Genomic DNA, 23,159 nt, shown 5'->3' on the forward strand with positions numbered 1-23,159 from the left:
GTGCTTGTGCAAGGAGAAAGGCTTTTGATACTTGGTCCCACCTGGCCCAGAGCAATCCTAGTGGTCTCATCATAAAGAGGTTGGGTTGCACCTAAACAGGAAGAGGACCACCATTCTTACAAGGAGATTTGCACACACTACAAAGGAAGTTTAAACTAATCTGATGGGTGGTTAGAAGGCATAGCTGAAGGACAACAAGTATGGAGATTGACTCAAATACACAGGATAAATCAAACATGTTCAGTGAGCAAAAAGGGAGAGGCTAGGGATCAGGGGAAGGCTGGCTTATTCAGCTGCATTTGCTTTAAATACAGGGAGCTTCAAAAAATAGGACAGAAGAGCTTAGAGAATGTATCACCACTTGGAATTACTGCCATCACAAAAACATGGTTGAGATAAGGCCAGGACTGACAACAATGTTCTGGAGTATAGAAATTTGACTTGAAGGGTGGGGGGGGGGGGGGCGGTACCAAAAAAAATAGGTAGAATAGCATTGCAGTACTTATATCCTACGTATATCCTGGAGGGAATGTCTAATATGATCACATGGATTGAACAGGATATGAAAGGAACAATCATTTTGCCAGGGTTATTCAACAATTAGAGGAACAAATGTAAGCAAATTGTAGAAAGTGCAAACAATAGGGTTACAATAATAGGGTCGGAGGAGGAGAAGGGTCAACTTTCCCAATATTAATAGGGGAATACTTTATGTAAGTTGATTTCATGTTAAGTGTGTCCAATAAATTATTTTGAGAGAATATGTACAGCTCAGGAGTAAACTAAATAACTAAAGACCTGTAAGCCTAATGCAAGTGGTAAGGAAATCATTGGAAGACTTTTAAGGGAAAAGGGTTAATGAACTTTTGGAGAGGCAGGAAATAAACAAGGATAGTGAGCAAGGCTTGTGTGATAGAGGTCACTTCACTAATTTGATTGGAGTTTATTTTGAGGTGTTAATCCATTAAATTGATAAAGGCAGGGTGGCAAACATTGTTTATATGAACTTTACAGCAAGGCATTTGAGAAGATACCACTTGGTAGACTGATCCAGGTTAAGCAACACTGGATCAAAGGTGATTGTGGTAGTAGGTTACTTTCCTGATGAAAGCTCTACGACCAGTTTTGCATTGATGAATCAGTGCTGGCCTCTTCTTTGTTGAATATCATATTAATAATTTGTAGATACAGTAATACAAAAATTATTGTGGATTGCAAGGAAATTCAACTAAAATTACAAGCAAGATATACATTTGTAGATCAGATGAGAAGTTGGACATTGCACTGGCAGATAAAGTTTATACCATCTTCGAAAGTCAAGTAGGGGTAGGCTATCTATAGGAAATGGTAGGGTGCTATGCATGTTGATTAAGAGGGACCCTGAGGTTCAAGTCCATAGTTCCCTTAAAGTGGCTATACCTGTAGGGTGATGGAGGTGGCTTATGGCATGTTTGCATTCATAGGTTGGGGCACTAATCTAACAATTTTAAATACTTAAGACCTCACTTGTAATATTGTGCGTAGTTCTGATTGTCACGCGATAGGAACGTGACTGTAATGGAAATAATGCAGAGCAGATTCATCTAGAGTCCTGATGAAGGGTCTCGGCCTGAAATGTCAACTGCACCTCTTCCTAGAGATGCTGCCTGGCCTGCTGCGTTCACCAGCAACTTTGATGTGTGTTGCTTGAATTTCCAGCATCTGCAGAATTCCTGTTGTTTGCGTCATCTAGATGTTCCCTGGATTGGAGTTTAGTTATGGGGAGAGATTTGATAGGGTGGGCTTGTATTCCCTAAGCAAAGGAGACCGGGGGAGGGGGGGACCTGATAGGGGAGCTTAAAATTATAAAGGGGTATAGATAGAGTAACTGTTCAATCTTCTCTCTCCCCCCACCCCTGCCAATATAATCGCGTCAAAACAAGAGGACATAGATACAAGGTGATAAGATCTTATGGGGGGATTTGAGGTGAAAGTTGTTTTTGTTCATTGATATATGGACCTCAGTCCTAGAGAAGGTGGTGGAATCAGATAAAATCGCTTAGACAGACACTTGAATAAGAAAGGCATAGAAGAAGACAGACTTAATGTGGGCAAATGGGATTAGTATGTGGGCAAAAAGACGGTGGGTCAAAAGGGTCACTTTTGTACTGTACAACTCTACCTTTGAGAGGTCATACAATTTCATTAAGATTAAATTCTCTTTTAAATGCTTTCTGTTAAGAACAAGAGTGTGTGGCTTGTGGCCAAGTGGTTAAGGCATTGATCTAGTGATCTGAAGGTCGCTAGTTCAAACCTCAGCTGAGGCAACATGTTGTGTCCTTGAGCAAGGTACTTAACCACACATTGCTCTGCGACGACACTGTGCCGAGCTGTATGGGTCCTAGTGCTCTTCCCTTGGACAACATCGGCAGCCTGGACAGGGGAGACTTGCAGCATGGGCAACTGCCGGTCTTCCATACAACCTTGCCCAGGCCTCAGTCATCGTCGAAAATCGATGGACCACTGAAGATGATTTAAGAACAAGAACTCACAATAGCCTATATCTGTATAACGCTTAATAAAAAATAACATGTTTCATGGAAGCTTTCCCCAAGAGATCAGCACATGCCTAAACTCTTGGTCAAAAGAGATAGATGCTAAAGTATCTTAAAGGACCCAAGGGATAAAGAAACATCTTGAGGAACACCAGTTATAATTAAAATATATAAATAGCAAGATTCCAGGAATTAAGGCCTGGCAATTTCTTAGAGGACTCGAGGACTGGAGGTGGTTAGAAAAAGGGGGTGAATATTAAAGGGATTTTAAAACAAAAGGTATCAATTTTAAAACTGAATTGTAATCAGAGAGTAGTTATGGAGATGGAACTCATCATACACAATGATAATCAGCAGAAGGCAGAAAGCCAGCGAGGAGAAGAGAGATAATCAAATCTATTGTTAATAAAGCTACAAAATAACAAGACAAGATGTTATGGAGGTTTCAAACAATCTCAGTGATAGAAGAAAATGTATCCCAAAGTTTATCTTGGAACTAAATATGATTTCAAGGTTGCAATCTGTTTCAGAAAGTTGATAGAGAGGGAACATGTTTCTTTCATTGCTTAATCTGTTAACTTTTTTAAAAAAGAGGAGGGACTGCAAAGAATGACATCATCCATCCACATTCCTGAAGCCAAAAGAAACTTCCAAAACTACTTCATACTCACGACAATTTTAAATAGTAACTGGTTCGCAGGTATGTCTCTTTTCCTGGATCCCAGGAGCAGGTCATATTGCGGTTATAATATGTTATGCATGTCAAGTTTTTTGGCTTTTCTGGAAGCACTAAAAAAAAACACAAGTGATTTGCAATGCAAACCATCAACAGAAAATCATAACAGTTTAACATTTTTCATGCTATTTAACTAAGTAGTTCTGAATCTGGTGGACCAAAATAATCAAAGAACTATGCCTCAAATTTTAATGAGAAGAATTTGGGGTGTTCTTAATTATACAAAGCAATATAAAGCACAAATAAAAATAGAAGGTGCTGGAAATACTCAGGTTAGCAAGCTTCCACAGATGCTGCCTAATTTATTGAGTATTTCCTGCGTCTAGAACAGTGGTCCCCAACCTCCGGGCCGCGGACTGATACATTGCTGCGAAGGATACAGCGGTGCAGTGGTAGTCCGAACGCACCCAGCACATCTTTAAGAAAAAAGCCGAAATAAACAAGCTAATTAATTAGGTGCCGCCCGGCACGTAAATGTTGGCCCAGATCAGAGGCGAATGCCGATTGTCAATTATCAAGAATACAAAATAAAACAAAATAAAAAATAAAACAAATAAAAATAAAACAAAACAAGTCAAGATCACAAAATAAAATCTCCAATACAAATTGGGGGGCTGAACTGCCACACCTCAAAGAGCCTGAATATTACTCATTGGCTACTCTTCGGGGAATTTCAATTGTATTTAATCAAAATGTACTATATCAATCCCCTTCGGAATCTTATTTCAATATGTTCCTCTCATTCTCTCAAACTCTTGAGGGTTTAAAAGAGGCTACAGTATGTGATCTCTTCATAACTCTATCCTTGAAATTGAACACAATCATTTTCTATATAGCAATCAAAAATTTAATATCTATTTAAAAAGAAACAAAAACAATATAGTATATAATACTACAGCTCTAGTTTCACCAAATTCTAAATATCTACTACAAGATGTCCCTACTTTGGACAACCATCCTTGCAATACAGACTAATACCTCACTTGTCTTCCTATTTATTATTCTTGTATGCTATCCAGGTCTCTCACCACCATTTACTAGTCTCACACAATTGAGGCTTTTCTATTCTTCTCACCAAAGTGGATCCCAATCAACCAACTTTTTGCCCATTCACTTGTCTAGTGTCATTGCCAATGTCTGCATCCTGTTACTTTCTTATCTATATTTTAAAACTTATTTGGCAGGGGGATGAGAACCGCAGTGAGAAGATTGATGATGAAGTTGGTTTACAAGTCAAAACATTACGTAGTGAGGTTTGTGGAAGGAAAGGCAGATGGTAGAGCAAACTTGCAGTGAGATTACGTGAAGTGTAACATGGGGGCAAAATCGAAAAGGGTGATGAATATAGGACTGAAGGTGTTATATCTGAATGCACACAGTACATGGAATAAGGTAGATGATCTTATTGCACAGTTAGAGACTGGCAGTATGACATTGTGGGCATTACTGAATTGTGGCAGAAAGGAGATCATAGTTTGGAGCTTAACATCCAAGGATACACATTGTATCGAATGGAATGACAGGTAGGCAGAGGGGGTGGGTGGCTCTATTGGCAAAATGTGAAATCAAATCCTTAGAAAGAGGTGACATAGGATCAGAAGGTGTAGAATCCTTGGGGGTACAGTTAAGAAACAAGGGTAAAAAGATCCCAATGGGAGTTGTATACAGGTCTCCGAACAACAGCCACTATGTAGGATATAAATTACAAAGGGAGATAGAAAAGGCATGTAATAAGGACAATATTATGATAGTCATGGAGATTTCAATATGCAAGTAGATTGGAAAAATTGGGTTGGTGCTGGATCCCAAGAGGAAATCTGTAGAATGCCTACGAGGTGGCTTTTTAGAGCAGTTTGAGGTTGAACTCACTGCAGGAAAGGCAATCATGGATTGGGTGGTGTGTAGTAAACCAGATTTTATTAAGGAACTTAAGATACAGAAACCCTTAAGAGGCAGTGATCACAATATGATCAAATCCACCCTACAGTTTGAGAGGGAGAAGATTAAGTTAGATTATATCAGTATTTGAGTGGAGTAAAGGGAATTAAAGGCATGAGAGAAGAGCTAGCCAAAGCTGATTTGAAAGGGACACTAGCAGGAATGATGGCAGAACAGCAATGGCTGGAGTTTCTGGGAGCAATTCAGAAGTTGCTGGATCAGTACATCCCAAAGAAGAGCAAGTATTCTAAAGGCAGGATGATGAAACCGTGGCTGACAAGGGAAATCAAAGCCAACATGAAAGCAAAATAGGAGGCATATAACATAGCAAAAATTATTGAGAAGTTAAAGGATTGGGAGGCTTTTAAAAACCAGAGGGCAACTAAAAAAGCCATAAAGAAAGAAAAGATGAAATGTGAAGGCAAACTATCCAATAATATAAATATGAAGGCATTGGCTTTCACTGTGGAAGACACTAGCAGTACACCAGGAATTTGAGTGTGTCATGGGGCAGAACTGAGTGCTGTTGCTATTACTGAGGAAGTGGTTGGGAAAGATCTGAAGGTAGGCAAGTCACGTGGACCAGATGAACTATATCCCAGGGTTCTAAAGAAGTTGAAGTTGTGGAGACATTAGTAATGACCTTTGAAGAATCTGGAATGGTTCTGAAGAATTGGAAAATTGCAAATGCCACACCACTTGTTAAGAAAGGAGGGAGGCAGAAGAAAGGAAATTATAGCACAGTTATCCTGAATTCAGTGGTTAGAAAGATGTTGGAATTCATTATAAAGGATGAGATTTCAGAGTACTTGGAGGCACATGATAGAATAGGCCAAGGTCAGCATGGTCTCCTGAGGGGAAATCTTGCCTGACAAATCTGTTAGAATTCTTTGAGGAAATAACAGGCAGGATAGAAAAAGGAGAATCAGTGGATGTTGCTCATTTGAATTTTCAGAAGTCCTTTGACAAGGTGCCACTTAACCTGAGGCTGCTTAGCAAGATAAGAGCTCATGGTCTTACAGGAAAGATATTAGCATGGTTAGAAGATTGGCAGACTGGCAAGAATACCTGCGGAATATTCTACCACAGACTGCAGTGGAGGCCAAGTCAGTGCATATACTTAAAGCAGAGGTTGATTGTTTCCTGATCGGTCAGGGCATCAAAAGATATGGCAAGAAGGCGTGTGTATGGGGTTGAGTGGGATCCAGGATCAGCTATTACGGAATGGTGGAGCAGGCTTGATGGCCTGAATGGTCTAATTCTGCTCCTATGTCTTACGGAGGCAAAGAGTGGGAATAAAGTGGGCCTATTCTGATTGGTTGACGGTGACTAGTGGCATTCTGCAGGGGTCGGTATTGGGACTGCTTCTTTTCATGTTTATATGTCAAGCATTTGGATGACAGAATTGATGGCTTTGTGGCCAAGTTTGCACAGAATACAAAGACAGATGGAAGGACAGAGAGTGTTTATGAAGCTGATAGTGTTTTCTCTCCATGATAGCTGCCTTCAACCCCGTGGCAACTCTTCATGGAAACTTTTGCTAGAAATGCAGCTGTTGGCAATCTTATTGATCTCCATCAATACATTGCCTTCCCTGTTACTCCATTAAATCCTGCTTTAGGTTTTATTTATCACATATATTAAGTTCAATTTATTAGAAGTTTACTGTATATTACTTCGAGGCGAGAAGACTGAAACTAGCAGGGCACTGTCTACGCCACCCTGAGCTACCTGCCAGCCTAGTCATCATATGGGAGCCCAAGCACCGGAGGATCAGCCCTGGGCGCCCTCCCAAGACTATGGTCAACATGTTCCTAGAAGGCAGCGGCGCGGGTAATGTAGATGAACTGAACACACTGATGAGGGAGAGGGAGAAGTGGAGAGTCCGTCATCGTGCCCAATGCCAGCCCCCTAGGCCTGAGTCGACGTAATAGTAGTAGTACTAGTTTATGCTGCTTTTATCCACCTTTTAGTTTGTTGTAAACTTCAAATGATATCCCATTTTATCATGATCCCTATAAAAAAGTTTAAATATTTCTCCTTTGAAATTAGCACAAATCAATAGGTTTAGAACAAAATATTGTTAACCTCACTCTTGACACCAGATTTATGTGCTCAGATTACCAAGTGCATTGTGTACATCAATAAATTTATTCCTTTAAAAAAGCCAATTGCAAGCCCACCACAATTCCAGGTGCTGTCCAAAATAATATTTACCATCTTGTTAGGTAGCCAGCTACCACCCAATTAAATGTTAACTGGTAGGCAGCTTATAAATTATTTTAGTCCATAGTAACCAGATATCTGAAAGTGAAATTCCAAATGTAAAAGTAGTCTAATATTATCTTCAACCAATTCCCATCCCACATTCAGAAAATTCTCAACTACTGCATTCTGTTAAAGCTGTTCTTTAAAAAATTACTCTGGGCATCAGCAAGATGGATCATTACTTACAGCACTTAGATAATTCTGAAGCTCAGTAACAAGTTTGCTTATTTATGAAACTGGTCAATTACTTGTAAAGTCAGAATATTGCTGAAATACATGTGTATTTTAGAATAGGGGAGAAGAAGGGTATCATAATAATGGGATAGAGCAAGCTCTTTAATCCCTTGAAAGGTATCCAGATGCATGGGATCTTGATAACTGAAGCTGAGAGTTCCAAGTATTTTAAACTCAAGCTGCTAGTGCCCAAATGCATTACTTTACTTAAAGTGAAGCCAATTGACAAACTGGCAAAATAGCAGATCAGCTATGGTACAGCAGAAAAGATCATTCTAAATGTACCATAATTCTGCATGTGATTGGAACTCCAAATATTCAAACCGTGAAAGCAAACTGGTAGTAAAGTGCCATATTTTATTTTTCCCCATATCACTCAGCCCCAGAAAACACTTACATCCTGTCGTAACTTGTATTCCAAAGACAGTTCCCACATGATCCTCATTGTACTGTACATTGCAGGTCAGAAGTGCAACTCCAACAGTAGAAATAGTCAGTGTTACATTGGATACCGTGTTATTGACTATGGTGTAGTGGTCATTTGGTATTCTGTTTTCCTTTAATTTCCAGAATACTTGATTGGCATCCACTCTATGTTCTTTCACGAAACTTTTACTAAGAATGCAGGACGCCTGTATTTGGGATCCATTTTCTATTACTGGTGACTCAGGAATAATATAGGCAGATCCTTCCAAGGGATTATCTATTAATGGAAATAAATAAAATCATGTCAGTAAATCTAGTTTCTACAAAATTACACCGTTAAAGTAATTACATTTTTGCATCAGATTTAATGTAACACATTGATTCTTAAAAGTTGCATATGAAAAGTGAAGAAATATCTGTAAAGGTATAGTACAGTAAGCGATTTTCAAATCAATTAAATATTCTTTTTATTACTTATGAATTACATATATAACAAATCAAATCACCTGTATAGGTATGACCACATAAATGGGGCTATATTACAGACTACCTAACAGTCCTAGGGATTTAGAGGAACAAATTTATAAAAAGTTCGCACACTGTTGCAAGAAACACAAGATGGTTATAGTAGGTGATTTTAACTTTCCACATATTAACTGGAAACCCCATACTGTAAAAAGACTAGATGGGATAGGGTTTGTCAAATGTGTTCAGGGAAGTTTCCTTCATCAGTACGTAGAAGTCCCAGTGAGAGAGCGTGAGATACTGGATCTGCTATTAGTGAAGGAGACAGGGCAGGTGGCAGAAGTTTCTGTAGAGTAATACTTTGCATCCAGTGACCACAATGTCATTAATTTCAAAGTAAATACAGGTTTCCCCCGCCATCTGAAGGTAGAGCATTCCTATGAAACGGTTTGTAAGCCGGAATGTCGTAAAGCTAAGAAGCAATTACCATTTATTTATATGGGAAAATTTTGTGAGCGTTCGCAGACCCAAAAATAACCTACCAAATCATGCCAAATTACACACAAAACCTAAAATAACAGTAACATATAGTAAGAGCAGGAATGATATGATGAATACACAGCCTATATAAAGTAGAAATAATTTTCCACAATCATTGCCGCACTGGTCTCCATAGCGAAAATCACACGCAAGCGCTCTCGGCAGAAACACGGTGCAAGCGCCGTCGGCAAAAACACGGCGCAAGTGCTCTCCAGTAACCTTTAAGCTACGAAGCTGCCAAATCATACCAAGTAACAGTAAAAACACACAGCCTATATAAGGTAGAAATAATATGTACAGTGTAGTATCACTTACGGAATTGGGAAGACAGCGCAGAGCACACTGATCATGGTGTGTTAGGCTGAGTCGTCGGAGGTTGGGGTGGTGCAGTGGTCCCCACCCTCCGGGCAGCCAACCAATACCGATCCACAAAGAATGCAGGGGTACAGCGGTAGCCGGGAGGCACACAGCACCTCTAAGAAAAAAGCCAAAATAAACATGCTAGTTAATTAGGTGCCGCTCGGCACGTAATTAATTAGCATGTTTATTTCAGCTTTTTTCTTAAAGAGGTGCTGTGTGCCTCCCAGCTACCGCTGCATTCTCCGCGAATCGCTATCTGTCCGTGGCCTGGGGGGTTGGGGTGGTGGGACACTGGGGTGTCATCTCATCGTCATCTGTTTCCATTAGGGCAGGCAGGTCATCTTCTTCTATCTCTGCCTGCCTCGATGTCAAAGTTCGAGGTTCGTCGTCTGCTGTGGAAGGCTTGCTTGACTGCTGAGACTCGCGCATTTTTCTATCATACAGTTCTTTGTAAGGACTCAAACCATCTTGCAAATATGCCATAAACCGACGTACCCTTTCAAAATTAAAGTCGTACTTTATCATTACTCATTGGGTTTCGATTGATATCCTTTCCTCTTCCAATTGCATCAGCTCTTCATCTACTAGTTCTTGGTCATGGGATGCCAAAACCTCTTCAACATCATCTTCATCAACTTCCACAAGCCAAACTCACTTTGTCCTTACTTCATTCACCACGATCAAAAAGCTTAATTATGTCTAGTTTTACGCTAAGTGTAACACCCTTACGAGCTCTTTTAGGCTTTTCCGATACTTTAGAACTTATCTTGCTAACAGCTGCTCACAGGCAGGTGTTTAAGCAATGCCGGCATAAATGCTGTTCCAAATCCGGGGGAAGAGCGGCTGCTCGGGGCGTGCACTTTTTTTTCGTGCGCTTTTTTTCGTGCGCTTTTTTTTTCGCACGCTGCCTTTTTTTCGTAACAGTGAAAACACCTTCTGTTAGCGAAAACAGGGAACTAACGTAGGTCTTTCGTAACAGTGAAGTTTCATAAAGCAAACGTTCGAAAAGCAAGGGATACCTGTATGCTAAAAGATAGGTCTAATCCATGGGTTGAGATTCAAAATTTGCCGTTCTCCAATTTAGGTGGTATCAGAAATGATCAGGCAAGTGTGGATCAGGACCAACTGTTTTCTGGCAAAGATGTATTTGTAAAGTGGGAAGCCTTCAAAAATGAAATTTTGAGAGTACAAAGCTTATATGTATCTGCCAGAATAAAATGAAAAGATAACAATTGCAGGGAATCTTTGTTCAACAGATATTGAGGCCCTGATTAAGAGAGGAAAAAAAAGGATTTGCATAGCAGGTATAGGCAAGTAGGAACAAATTGGGTGCTTATGAAGTACAAGAAATGTAGGAGATCATTTAAGAAACCAGGAAGACTAAAAGAAGGCATGAAGTTGCTCCAGCAGACAAGGTGAAGGAGAATCTAAAGGGATTCTACAGATATGTTAAGAACAAAAGGATTGCAAGGGTCAAAATTGGTCCTCTAGCAGACCAGAATGGCAATCCATGTGTGGAGCCAAAAGAGATGGGGGAAGATCTTAAGTGCATTCTTTGCATTTGTATTAGCTCGGGAGAAGGATACAGAGTCTATAGAAGTGAGGCAAAGTGGCATCAACTTAATGGACCCTGTGCAGATTACAGAGGAGGTGTTTGCTACCCTGAGCCAAATCAGGGTGGATAAATCCCCAGGGCCTGACGAGATGTTCCCTCAGACCCTACGTGAGATAAGTGCAGAAATTTTTGGGCCTCTACCAGAGATAAAATATCCTTAGCGACAGAAGTACCAGAGGATTTGAGGATAGCCAACATGGCTCTGCTGTTTAGAAAAAAAGCTCTGAACAGAAATCAAGTAGTCTGATATCAGTTGTGGGAAAGTTATTGGAAGGTATTCTAAGGCAGCAGTCCCCAACCACTGGGCCGCAAGGAAACGATATGAGTCAGCTGCACCTTTCCACATTCCCTGTCACGCACTGTTGAACTTGAACATAGGGTTGCCAACTATCCCGTATTGCTGAGACATCCGATATATTGGGTTAAATTGGTTTGTCCCATATGGGAGCGCCCTTGTCCCGTATTTCCCCCGCTAAGGTACAGCATTCCTATGAAACCTTTCGAGCCAAAATGGCATAAAGCAAAGAAGCAATTACCATTAATTTATATGGGAAAAATTTTTGAGCGTTCCCAGACCCAAAAAAATAACCTAACAAATCATACCAAATAACACATAAAACCTAAAATAACACTAACATATAGTAAAAGCAGGAATGATATGATAAATACATAGCCTATATAAAGTAGAAATAACGGATGTACAGTGTAGTCGGGAAGATCAAGGCAAAACCGATTTGTGGGAAAAGAAATCAGCACGTCACGCATGCGCACATAGGTGCCTGCACAAGGCTTCGTGCTCATGGTAGTCTTTCCAGGGGTAAACACAAGTGTCCCGGGATTTGACTGCTACTTTTGTCCCTTATTTGGGAGTGAAAAAGTTGGCAACCCTAACTGTAGAAGACATGTTGAGGGGAGTTTAACCCTACTTGAACACCGCCCCCCCCCCCCCCCCCACACCCCGGTGGCCAGTCCACAAGAATATTGCCAATATTAAACCGGTCCGCTGTGCAAAAATGGTTGGGGATCCCTGTTCTAAGGGACTGGATACATAAGTATTTGGAGAGACAGGACTAATTAAGGATAGTCAGCATGGCTTTATATGTGGTATGCAGTGTCTAACCAATGATAGTTTTTCAAAGAAGTTGCCAGGGAAGTAGATAAAGGTAGGGCAGTGGATGTTGTCTACATAGACTTTAGCAAGGCATTTAACAAGGTCACACATGGGAGGCTGCTCAAGAAGGTTCAGTTGCTTAGCATCAGGACGAGATAGTAAATTGGATTAGACATCGTCTTTGTGTGAGAAGCCAGAGTGGTAGTAGAGGGTTGCCTCTCTGACTGGAGGCCTGTGACTAGTGGTGTGCTGGAGGGATCAGTGTTGACTCCTTTATGTTTATCATCTATATCAATGATCTGGATAATAATGTGGTCAACTGGATCAGCAAATTTGCAGATGACACCAAGATTGGGAATGTAGTGAACAGTGAGGGGGTATCATGGCTTGCAGAGGGATTTGCATCAGCTGGAAAAACAGCAGGTAGAATTTAATGCAGGCAACTGCAAGGTTTTGCACTTTGGTAGGACCAACCAGGGTAGGTCTTAAGCAGGGAACGGTAGGGCACTGAGGGGTATGGTAGAACAAAGGAATCCGGGAAGACAGGTACATAATTCAGTGAAAGTGGTGTCATAGGTAGATAGGGTCATAAAGGAAGCTTTTGGCACATTGGCCTTCATACATCAATGTACTGAGTACAGAAGATAGGATGTTAGGTTGAAGTCATACATGATGTTGGTAAGGCCTAATTTGGAGTATTGTATGCCACTTTGGTCACTTACCTACAGGAAAGATGTAAACAAGGTTGATTTGATAGAGGTATATAAAATTATGAGGGGTATAGATGGGGTAAATGCAAGCAGGCTTTTTCTACTGAGGTTGGCTGGGACTACAACCAGAGGTAATAGCTTAAGGGTGAAAGGAGAGATGTTTAAGAGCAATGCGAGGGAAAGCTCTTCAATCAGAGGGTCATGAGTGTGTCGAATGTGCTACCAGCACAAGTGGTGCATGTGAGCTTGATTTCAACATTTAAGAGAAGTTTGGATAGGTACATGGATGGTAGGGATATGGAGGGCTCTGGTCCCGATGCAGGATGATGGCAGTAGACAGTTTAAGTGGTTTCAGCATGGACTAGATGGGTCGAAAGGCCTGTTTCTTTGCTGTACTTCTCTATGACTATGCATCGAGAACTCAAGTCTCCCGAATAAAGCGAATCAACTGAATGAAATACTTCCAATTTGGTTTCAGTTCACTATCTTCCTTGACAACTTTATTCATTATGACTCATCAGTCACCACTGGAGTTTGTTGCATTCAGAAATTGTGGTTTTTACTTAGTTACTGGACAATTGCCTTGGTGGTAATTTTGGAAAAGTTGAATTTAAGAAAAGCAATATATCATGACAAAAGTTAATGGGACTTGCTGAGATTTTGAAGGACAAGATCCTTACTTCAAAAGGAATATGAAAATATAAAATGCTGGAAATATTCAGCAATTTAGTACAAAGTGAATTTACAGAAACAGTGCAAGTGTTGAGATTAAACTGTCAATGCCATATAGCAGTTTACCCACTCAAAACATCAGTGGGGAAAATAAAAGTTAATCTTTCAGATCTTTAATTTTTCATTGGGCATTTCTCCTCAACATTTCTCTTCACACAAAGTACTTCTAGCAACCAACTGGACTGTGCAAGATCTATAGTACACTCAGACACAGGTTGAAAAATGGCAAGTAATACTTACACGGCAGAAGAGGCAGGTAATCATAAGATCTAACAAAAGAATTTCATCATCACTGTGTGTACAGCAGAAGTTTCATCATCACATTTTCTGGCACAATAGGGGTGGACAAATACTGGTCTTACCAGCAATGTCTGATCCCAGAGAGGAATAAAATAATGTCTTAGCGTTTTACATCAATCCTCAATGTCAAATGGCACCAACAAACTATAGTGCTCTCATGTCAGTTTGTTAGCAATTTTCCACTCAGCAAAAATCTAATTTTAATTATTCTTCGTAAGCTGTTGCTAAGTGAAGGCCAAATAGTGTTAAGAGCTAGATGATAGCAGTGGTAATTCTGTATCTGCTTCCATGAAAATAGAAGCTCTGTATTTAATGAACACCAGATTCCTTTATGAGAGCAAGGAGAAAATGCAGAAAAGATATGAATGAAGTATGTTAAGCATATCCCAGATACGTCATGAAATCTTATATCCCAAATAAGCTACAGAAAAATTAATGGGGCAGTTGCAGATTACTAGTCACTGGCAGCCAACCAAAGGCCCCCTTTATTCCCATTCTTCGCCTCTTGCCAGTCAGCTAATCTTCTATCCATACTACTTGTTAAGTGCCATTGAGTTGTTATTGAGTCATGGTGACCCTACGGATCGGTGCACTGAGTATTGATCCTTGCAAAGGCGGCTCATTGCTGATAACATGGTGTTCAAAGCTGTCCTTATTGTGTCCATCCATTTGATTGGCGGCGATGCTAGTACCTTTCCTGAAATACCATGGGCTCATACGTTGTTAGCAGCCTCACGTGTGGCACCTTGTCAAGTTCCAAATTAACATCCACTGACTCTCCTTTGTCTATCCTGCCTGTTATTTCCTCAAAGAATTTTAACATATTTATTAGGTAAGATTTCTCCTTTAGAGAAATCTTCGAGCAATGTCCAGGCTTACATTGGCCTACTTTATGAAGTGCTTCCAGGTACCCCAAAAGTCTATCCTTAAATCAGACTCCAACATTTTCCAACTACTGAAGTAAGTATAACTGGCCTATAGTTTTCTTTCTTCTGCCTCTCTCTCTTCTTACGAGTGCGGAGTAACATTCGCAATTTTCTAGTCCTTCAGAAGACTGGAAGATCATAATTAATGCTCCACAATCTCTTCAGCTACCTCATTCAGAACCCTAGCATGCAGTCCATCTGGTCCATGTGACTTATCTACCTTCATGCTTTTCAGCTTCCCAACCACTTTTGCACCCTGACACTCAAATTTCTGGCATTCTGCTAGCATCTTCCACAGTGGAGACTCATACAAAAACACTTAAGTTCCTCCACTGTTTCTTTGTACCCTATTACAACCTCTTCAGCTTAATTTTCCAGTGGTCGTCTCTCTTTTACTCTTTATATACCTGAAAACTTTTTGTATCCTCTTACATTATTGGCTAGCTTACCTTCGTATTTAATCTTTACTTCTTTTATGGCTTTTTAAGTTGCTTCTGCCAGTGTTAGTGTCATGGAAAAGTACAGCACAAACAGTCCAACTAGCCCTTTAAGCTGCCTACTTCCATTGACCAATACTGGAACTACTGCCCTCCATACCCCTACCTTCAATGTACCTATCCAAACTTCTCTTAAATGTTGAACTAGAGCTTGGCGCAGGCAGCTCATTCCACACTCTCATGACCCTCTGAATGAAGTTTCCCTTAAACTTTACCTTAACCTATGACTTCCAGTTGTAGTCCCACCCGATCTCAGTGGAGAAAAACCTGCTTGCATTTACTCTATCTATGCCCCTTATAATTTTCTACACCTTTATCAAATCTCCTCTCAATCTTCTACGTTCCAAGGAATAAACTTCTAATCTATTTAACCTTTCCATATAACTCAGGTCCTCCAGACTCGGCAACATCCTTGCAAATTTTCTCTGTACTCTTCCAAACTTGTTTACATTGTTCCTGTAGGTAGGTAACCAAAACTGCACACAATACTCCAAATTGGGCCTCATCAACATATTATACAACTTCAACATTACATTACATCTCCTGTACTCAATACATTGATATATGAAGGCCAATATGTCAGAAGAAGCTTACTTAAGACCCTATCAACCTGTGATGCTACTTCCAATGAATTATGGACCTCTATTCCTAGATCCCTTCGTTCTACTGGTACTTAATGAATACTTTGCTTCATATTCACTATGGAAAAGAATCTTGGCGATTGTAGGGATGACTTGCAGTGGACTGAAAAGCTTGAGCATGTAGATATTAAGGAAGAGGATGTGCTGGAGCCTATGGAAAGCATAAGGTTGGATAAGTCACCGGGACCAAACAGGATGTACCCCAGGCTACTGTGGGAAGCGAGGGAGGAAATTGCTGAGACTCTGGCAATGATCTTTGCATCATCAATGAGGACAGGAGAGGTTCCGGAGGATTGGAGGGTTGCGGATGTTGTCCCCTTATTCAAGAAGGGGAGTAGGGATAGTCCAGGAAATTATAGGCCAATGAATCTTACTTCAGTGGTTGGTAAGTTGATGGAGAAGATCTTGAGAGGCAGGATTTATCAGCACTTGGAGAGGCATAATATGATTAGGAATAATCAGCATGACTTTGTCAAAGGCAGGTTATACCTTACGAGCCTGATTGAATATTTTGAGGATGTGACTAAACACATTGATGAAGGTAGAGCTGTAGATGCAGTGTATATGGATTTTAGCAAGGCATTTGATAAGGTACTCCATGCAAGGCTTATTGAGAGAGTAAGGAGACATGGGATCCAAGGGGACATTGCTTTGTGGATCCAGAACTGGCTTGCCCACAGAAGGCAGAGAGTGGTTGTAGACGGGTCATATTCTGCTTGGAGGCCGGTGACCAGTGGTGTGCCTCAGGGATCTGTTCTGGGACCCCTACTCTGTGATTTTTATAAATGACCTGGATGAGGAAGTAGAGGGATGGGTTAGTAAATTTGCTGATGACAAAGGTTGGGGATATTGTGGATAGTGTGGAGGGCTGTCAGAGGTTACAACTGGGCTGAGAAGTAGCAGATGGAGTTCAACCCAGATAAGTGTGAAGGTGGTTCATTTTGGTAGGTCAAAAATATGATGGCAAAATATTGCATTAATGCTAAGACTCTTGGCAGTGTGGAGGATCAGAGGGATCTTGGGGTCCGAGTCCAAAGAACACTCAAAGCTGCTACGGAGGTTGACTCTGTGGTTAAGAAGGCATACGGTGCATTGGCTTTCATCAATCGTGGGATTGAGTTTAAGAGCTGAGATGTAATTTTGCAGCTATATAGGACCCTAGTCAGACACCACTTGGGAGTACTGTGCTCAATTCTGGTCGCCTCACTACAGGAAGGACGTGAAAACCATAGAAAGGGTGCAGAGAAGATTTACAAGAATGTTGACTGGATTGAGGAGCATGCCTTATGAGAAAAGGTTGAGTGAACTCAGCTTTTCTCCTTGAAGTGATGGAGGATGAGATGTGACCTGATACAGGTGTACAAGATAATGAGAGGCATTGATCGTGTGGATAGTCAGAGGCTTTTCCCCCAGGACTGAAATGGCTAGCATGAGAGGGCATATTTTTAAGGTGCTTGGAAATAGGTACAGAGGAGATGTCATGGGTAAGTTTGTGTTTTTTTTTTAAAAAACGCAGAGAGTGGTGAGTGCGTGGAATGGGCTGCCGGTGGCGGTGGTGGAGGCGGAAACGGTAGGGTCTTTTAACAGTCTCCTGGATGGCTACATGGCACTTAGAAAAATAGAGGGCTATGGGTAAAGCCTAGGTGGTTCTAAGCTAGGGACATGTTTGGCACAGCTTTGTGGGCCGAAGGGCCTGCACTCTGTTGTAGGTTATCTATGTTTCTACTGCACTTCCCAGCGCAAGACCTTTCCTGGTTGGTCCTGCATTAAATTCCATCTACCATCTTTCAGTCCATTTTCACAGCTGTTGGTTGTATTTTAAAATCTTTCCTGTCCTCTACCTTCCCACAATTTCTTTTCTACATTATAAGCCAACTTTCCTTTGCTTTTATGCTGTCTTTGACTTTTCTTGTCAACCACAGTTGCTTCATCATCTCTTTAGAATACTATTTCAACTTTGGGAATAGTTGCAGATCCTGGGACTCTGTACCTCCCTCTGTAATTGGATCCTCGTCTTCCTAACGGAAGACCACAGTCTGTGAGGACTGGTGATAAAATATTCTCCTCGCTGACGATCAACACTGGCGCACCTCAGGGGTGTGTGCTTAGCCCACTGCTCTACTCTCTACATACACGACTGTGTGGCTAGGCATAGCTCAAATACCATCTACAAATCTGCTGACAATACAACCATTGTTGGTAGAATCTCAGGTGGTGACGAGAAGGTGTACAGGAGTAAGATATGCCAATTAGTGGAATGGTGCCACAACAACAACCTGGCACTCAACGTCAGTAAGACGAAAGAGCTGATTGTGGACTTCAGGAAAGGTAAGACGAAGGAACACATACCAATCCTCAGAGGGATTAAAAAGTGAAGAGAATGATCAGCTTCAAGTTCCTGGGTGTCAAGATCTCTGAGGACCTAACCTGGTCCTAACATACTGATGTAGTCATGAAGAAGGTAAGACAGCAGCTATACTTTATTAGGAGTTTGAAGCGATTTGGCATGTCAACAAATACACTCAAAATCCTCTATAGTTGTACCGTGGAGAGCATTCTGACAGGCTGCATCACTGTCTGGTATGGAGGGGCTACTGCACAGGACCGAAAGAAGCTGCAGAAGGTTGTAAATCTAGTCAGCTCCATCTTGGGCACTAGCCTACAAAGTACCCAGGACATCTTTAGAGAGCAGTGCCTCAGAAAGGCAGCGTCCATTATTAAAGACCTCCAGTACCCAGGGCATGCCCTTTTCTCACTGTTACCATCAGGCAGGAGATACAGAAGCCTGAAGGCGCGCACACAGCGATTTGGGAACAGTTTCTTCCCCTATGCCGTCCGATTCCTAAGTGGACTTTGAAGCTTCGGACACTACCTCACTTTTTTTAATATACAGTATTTCTGTTTTTGTACATTTTTTAATAACACTGGACAACAAAGATTTTGCTTCCTGAATACCTTTAGGTGTACCTTATGAATTTTGGGCTACTGCTCATGAAAATCACCATGAAATCACCATGAAATTTCCCTATCACGCACCATTTTTTAAAAAATAAACCTATGTTTATTATTTTAATTCATAGTTCAAGTCAATTAAAATGTTGCCTACAATGCAAGCTGCAAGTTTCCCATCTTGTCAGGAATGCTTAGGCGGCGCGGCTGCTGCATGGCAGGACAGGTTTTAGTAATAATTATTGGGTTCAGGACTATAAGGATGGAATTTGCTATTACCAGGCACAAAAATTTCTATGAAGGATTTTGATACTTGAAACAGATGCTTCCCAGAATAACTGATGCCAAGATTAAGGAATGCATTTTTGTTGGTCCACAAATCAAACAGGTCATCAATGACATGCAATTTGAAGAATTTCTAGTGGGACTGGAGAAAACCACATGGAAGGCATTCAAAGTAGTTGTTGAAATTTTTCCTCAGCATCTACAGAGCACCAAACTACATGCAATGGTTGAAAGCATGCTTCAAGCATATAAAACAATGAAATGCAACATGTCACTAAAGATTTATTTTCTGCATTCCCATTTAGACTTCTTCCCTGCAAATCTTGGTGCTGTTAGTGACTAGCACGGTGAAAGGTTTCACCAGGACATTGCAGTCATGGAGAAAAGATACCAGGGCAACTGGAATCCATCAATGCTGGTGAATTATTGTTGGGCACTCAAGCGAAAAGCCTCAGACACGGAGTACAAATGAAAATCATTAACAAAATATTTTTAACTTAGCTGAACTATTGCAAAGCATCAGCACCATTATGCAATTAAACACATTATATTCAATAAAAGTTGTTGTTGTTTCTCCAAATTCCTATGTGATACAAGTGGTCTGAAATTATATTTGTGTTCATCTTCAAGCAGTCTATCATAAACAAAAATAAATTCTGAGGAAGCAACACCTTTGGAAAAAAAATCTGTTGTCCAGTGTAATCTATTCAATATACATACTTGATTTACTTTATTTATTATTACGATTTATTATTTTTTTCCTCTCTGTTAGATTATGTATTGCACTGAACTGCTACTGCCAAGTTAAGAAATTTCACGTCACATGCCAGTGATAATAAACCTGATTCTGATCTTTCCTGCACCTTCCAAATTTGCCCCAGAAATACCAACCACTGTTGTTCTGCCGTCATCATTGCTGGTGTACCCTTTCAATCAACCTTGGCCAGCTCCACTCTTGTACCTCTGTAGTTTCCTTTACTCCACCAGTGTAATACTGATTTATTTGATGCTTAGCTTCTCCTTCTCAAACTGCAGGGTGAATTCTATCATATTATGCTCACTGCTTCCTAATGTTTCCTTTACCTTAAGCTTCCTAATCAAATCTGGGTCATTACATAACACCCAATCCTGAACTGCCGATCCCCCAGTGGGCTCAATCACAAGCTGCTATAAAAATCCATCCCGAAGGCACTCTACAAATTCCCTCTTGGTATCCAGTACCAACCAGATTTTCCCTAATCTACCTGCATACTGAAATCCCCCATGATTATTGTAGCATTGCCCCTTTCACATGCCTATTCTACTTCCCACTGTAATTTGTAGCCCATATCCTGGCTACAGTTTGGAGGCACGTATGTAACTCACATCAGGGTCTTTTTACCCTTGCAATTTCTTAACTCTACAGACAAGGAGTTTACATCCTCAGATCTGATGTCACCTCATTCCAAGGATTTGCTTTCATATTTTTTTTAATACAAATAGAACCACCCCACCCCCTCTGCCTACCTGCCTGTCCTTTCAATACAAAATGTGTATCCTTGGATAATAAGCTCTCAACTATGATATTCTTTCAGCCATGTCTTGGAGATGCCAATAACATCATACCTGCAAATCTCTACCTGCATCACAAGATCATCTACCTTATTCTGTATACTGTCTGAATTTAAATACAACACTTTCAGTGCTTTATTCATCACCCTTTTTGATGTTGCCCCCATGTTACACTTTAACTCATCCCACTGACTGCAATTTTGCCCTATCATCTGCTTGTTCTTCCTCACAGCTTCACTACACACTGCCTCTGCTTTATACTACCTGCCCGATTCTCATCCCCATCACCCCAGTTCCCCTCTCCCTGCAAAATTAGTGCAAACCCTCCCTGACAGCTCTAGCAAATCTGGTCTCAAGGATATTGGACCCCTCAGGTTCAGGTATAACCTAAACCTTTTGTACAGGTCACATCTTCCCAAGAGACCCCAATGATCCAGAAATACAATATCCTTTCACCTGCAGCCACACATTCATCTGCCAAATCATTACCCTCACTGGCAGAGAACACAGGCAGAAATACAAAGATTACTACCATGGAAGTCCTGCCTTTCAGTCTACTGCCTTATTCCCTTTTCTATGTTTCTATATTTCCCTCTTCAGGGCCTCCTCGTTTTCCTACCCATGTTGATAGTACCAAAATGTACCATGATGTAGCTACACACATCAAAGTTGCTGGTGAATGCAGCAGGCCAGGCAGCATCTCTAGGAAGAGGTGCAGACCCTTCTCGGCCTGAAACGTCGACTGCACCTCTTCCTAGAGATGCTGCCTGGCCTGCTGCGTTCACCAGCAACTTTGATGTGTGTTGCTTGAATTTCCAGCATCTGCAGAATTCCTGTTGTTTCCATGATGTAGCTGTTCCCTCTCCCCCTTTAGAATGCCGCGGACCCCATCTGAGACATCCCTGAGCTTGGCACCTGGGAGGCAACATACCATCTGGGTGTCTCATGTCCAAAGAATCTGCTTTATATTACTCTAATTATGGAATACCCTATCACTACTGCACTTCTTTTCCCCTTTCCTTTCTGAGCCACACAGCCAGACTCAGTGTCAGAGACCTGGTCACCATGGTTTCTCCGATAGGTTGTTCCCACCCCATCCCCAACAGTATCCAAAGTGGTATATTTATCATTGAGGGGAACTGCCACAGGGGTACTCTGTGCTAGCTACCCATTCCCTTTTCCAGCTCCAGCTCCTTAACAGCCTCTAAGTAGGTACACCTTGATGCACTTTGTATAGAAATATTTATTGGGGATACTGGAGGTCTCCCAAATTTCTCACATCTCACACAAGGAACATACCATTAACTCCAAATCCATTCTCAGTGTACTAGCTATGAACCTCAAGAAAAAAAATACTAGAAACTTCTTCTTACTTAGAAACACCACCTGTAGTTGCCCACGCCTGTCCTCATGCTAGTCTGTTAAGCCAAAGCAGGACCACTAACACTGGTCCACTCCAATAATAGCCGTTCCGCTTAAGTCTCCATTCTTTTTATTGGCCTTGCACTGATTTCAGCCCAAAAGAAAGCTGAGAGCTCAAGCCCTTTTTAATCTTCACGCTGCATTGCCAATGAATGATCTATCGTGCTGAATTCTGCCTGCCAAAATTAGTCATTCAGCAATCACAGTAAAATAGTCATTGGTCCGAACGCACTGGCACAGCACAATATGAGCAAAATAAGGGCAAAGAACATTTGGTCGACTGGCTCGAAGCTTTAACAATTACTCACATCTTCCAACTATAGTTGACTATATGGTGATGATAATAAATTAACAACAGAAATGGACAGATTAGCTGTAGCAGTGTTTTTCTAAAGAGTGCTCCAATGGATTTGCATTTTATATAGACATTACCATGGCCAACCAACATTGTTGAAACCTATTGAATTGGTGTTAGTCAAAGATCCTATATGAGGCTAAAATTCATGGTTACTCAAGCAAGTTTATAATAACAACACTGATCATAGCACAACTGGCTTACTTCTGACATATGTGGATGCACTTTACCTTGCTTCTAATGCTTCTAATGAGAGGGAAAACTTTAGTTATTAATTAAGATTTGCCAATACACATCATCCATTACTTCAATGTTAAAAACAAAAAGCAATGGGATCCAGATTTCCAACACAATTCAATATCAGAAGTTCTGCAATTCACTATTTTTAAACTGCCCACATTTTCATGCTTGATAATCATTAAAGATAAGACAATTATTTACATGACAATAACAGATATTTCTTTGACACTTACCAATTTTTAAACATTCACTGATTTGTATGGAGAGAGATGTTACCACAAGCCACCAAATTCTCTGGAGAAACATGATTCAAGTAGTCACTAA

General features: G+C 40.9%; 1 protein-coding gene across 8 annotated transcripts in view; it reads right to left on the minus strand.

Moving 5' to 3' along the window:
* Nucleotides 1-23,159, minus strand: part of LOC140195003 (interleukin-6 receptor subunit beta-like) — a 135,462-nt gene that overhangs the window by 70,104 nt on the left and 42,199 nt on the right. For all 8 annotated transcript variants that reach the window (XM_072252545.1, XM_072252546.1, XM_072252540.1 and 5 more), the window contains exons 2-4: nt 23,069-23,155; nt 8,108-8,413; nt 3,206-3,323 (exon numbers count right to left, since the gene is read on the minus strand). In XM_072252545.1, coding sequence (XP_072108646.1) covers nt 3,206-3,323; nt 8,108-8,413; nt 23,069-23,141 — 497 coding nt within the window. In that variant the 5' untranslated portion in view covers nt 23,142-23,155. The remainder of the gene's footprint in view (nt 1-3,205; nt 3,324-8,107; nt 8,414-23,068; nt 23,156-23,159) is intronic.

The sequence above is a fragment of the Mobula birostris genome, chromosome 3, assembly GCF_030028105.1.
Source record: "Mobula birostris isolate sMobBir1 chromosome 3, sMobBir1.hap1, whole genome shotgun sequence".
NCBI classification, from domain to species: Eukaryota; Metazoa; Chordata; class Chondrichthyes; order Myliobatiformes; family Myliobatidae; genus Mobula; species Mobula birostris.